At 32.1% G+C, this 2,063-nt stretch overlaps 1 protein-coding gene across 1 annotated transcript in view; it reads left to right on the top strand.

The window, feature by feature from the left end:
- Positions 1–326: 326 nt before the first annotated feature.
- The window catches only part of LOC136825178 (uncharacterized protein DDB_G0283697-like), a 10,104-nt gene continuing 8,367 nt past the window's right edge, over positions 327–2,063 (top strand). The window contains exon 1 of the mRNA XM_067081204.1: positions 327–458. Coding sequence (XP_066937305.1) covers positions 327–458 — 132 coding nt within the window. The remainder of the gene's footprint in view (positions 459–2,063) is intronic.

Raw genomic sequence — 2,063 nt, 5'->3', positions numbered from 1 at the left:
AGAGAGAGAGAGAGAGAGAGAGAGAGAGAGAGAGAGAGAGAGAGAGAGAGAGAGAGAGAGAGAGTTATAAAGCCATTCGGATGTTATAAGCAAAGATATTACCTATTACCTTCGAAGGATCTTAGACACAAGAGAGAGAGAGAGAGAGAGAGAGAGAGAGAGAGAGAGAGAGAGAGAGAGAGAGAGAGAGAGAGATAAAAAACTGCCTTGTGTGTGTGTGTGTGTGTGTGTGTGAGTGAAACTGGGTACTCCCGAGCAATCGTGCTTGTAAGAGAATGCTTCGATTATCAGATATATGCAAATCATTCTGGTGGCCTACGGAGGTCATGGGTCGCCTCAAATATGTTGACCCAAGGAACAACAACTCGGTGTTGTCCTCCTATTCGCCCAAAGGTTCCACTTTGTCCTTCTTCTCCTCCTCTTCCTCCTCCTCCTCCTCCTCCTCCTCCTTGCCCTCTGTTCTTATTATATATTTTTCCTCACTCACTAGTTCTTCCATTTCATTTATATGTACGTGTATATATATATATATATATATATATATATATATATATATATATATATATATATATATATATATATATATATATATATATGTATATATGTAGTATATAAATATATGTATATATGTAGTATGTATATATATACATACATACATACATATATATAAAATATATATGTATATATACATATATATGCATATATATATGTAGTATGTATATATATATATATATATATATATATATATATATATATATATATTTTTTTTTTTTTTTTTTTCTTACATGGCTGTCTTTGATATTCACAATCTTCACGCACGTTTTCACAAATACTCTCTCTCTCTCTCTCTCTCTCTCTCTCTCTCTCTCTCTCTCTCTCTCTCTCTCTCTCTCTCTCATAATAAGCTTTAAAACTGTGGATGTAATAAAAAAAAGCAAGTTCGCTTCTATGGATATTTATGAAAATAAAACATTATTTTACTCACATTATGTTAAATCGAAATAAATGAAAAAATAGGAATTAAAATCGTATATAATTAGCATTTACTCTCCTTATTAACATTATCATTTTTCATCTCGTCCATTCCGAAGGCATACCTTTAAGTAAAATGGTATTTTCTTCCTATTCACGCTTACCGTGTTCAATTTTATTCTCCTTTCTATATTATAGAACATCCATGTTAATAAGAACTGAGTAAAACTTTCCCATAAACATTATACCAAGATACACAAAGTCTTGTAACCATATGCAAATATGGATTTACACAAAGACGTATAGAATCATATTTGCTATTTTTAATATCCTTTAAATTGAGTATTTTTTCAGTGGCTTGATATTGCGCAAAACTTCGAAAATGCTTGATTTACGAGATGTTAATTATTATCAATATACTCAAAGATTATATATTAAGATGACTGAACGTTATAAATTTCAAATATGACTTGAAATTGAGTATTTATGCAAATAACTGATAGTTATGTATTTGAATATATATTGGTTAAAATTACGAGATTAAGTAATTTATCGAAATTACTTGAATTTATGTGTTTATAGAGGGAGAGGGAGAGAGAGAGAGAGAGAGAGAGAGAGAGAGAGAGAGAGAGAGAGAGAGAGAGAGAGAGTATGCACAGATTCAAAACATCTTGCTAATTTTGAAAGGTATGCACAGGACAAAGTTCTTTCAAAACATCTTGCATTTGAGAGAGAGAGAGAGAGAGAGAGAGAGAGAGAGAGAGAGAGAGAGAGAGAGAGAGAGAGAGAGAGATTTACACTGGAAGCAAAACTCTCTCGAAAATTCTCAGATTACAGAGAGAGAGAGAGAGAGAGAGAGAGAAGAATGAATCCTACTTAGCAACAATCCAGTCAATGAATACTTGATTATACAGACCCACAATAGAAAGCTAAACAGGATATTGCATGTGGAAAAATTCTAAATGTCATTTCTAGACATCTTTACGCTCTGTATCTGCGAGAATAAAGCATGGCAAAAAACTAGTGTGTTTTTACTTTATACTTTAAATTGTCATTATCATACGGACGGTAGCAAATTAATTATTATTTTC

The sequence above is a fragment of the Macrobrachium rosenbergii genome, chromosome 37, assembly GCF_040412425.1.
Source record: "Macrobrachium rosenbergii isolate ZJJX-2024 chromosome 37, ASM4041242v1, whole genome shotgun sequence".
Lineage (NCBI taxonomy): Eukaryota > Metazoa > Arthropoda > Malacostraca > Decapoda > Palaemonidae > Macrobrachium > Macrobrachium rosenbergii.
Note: the sequence above shows the minus strand (reverse complement) of the source record. Positions and strands in the feature narration are given on the sequence as shown.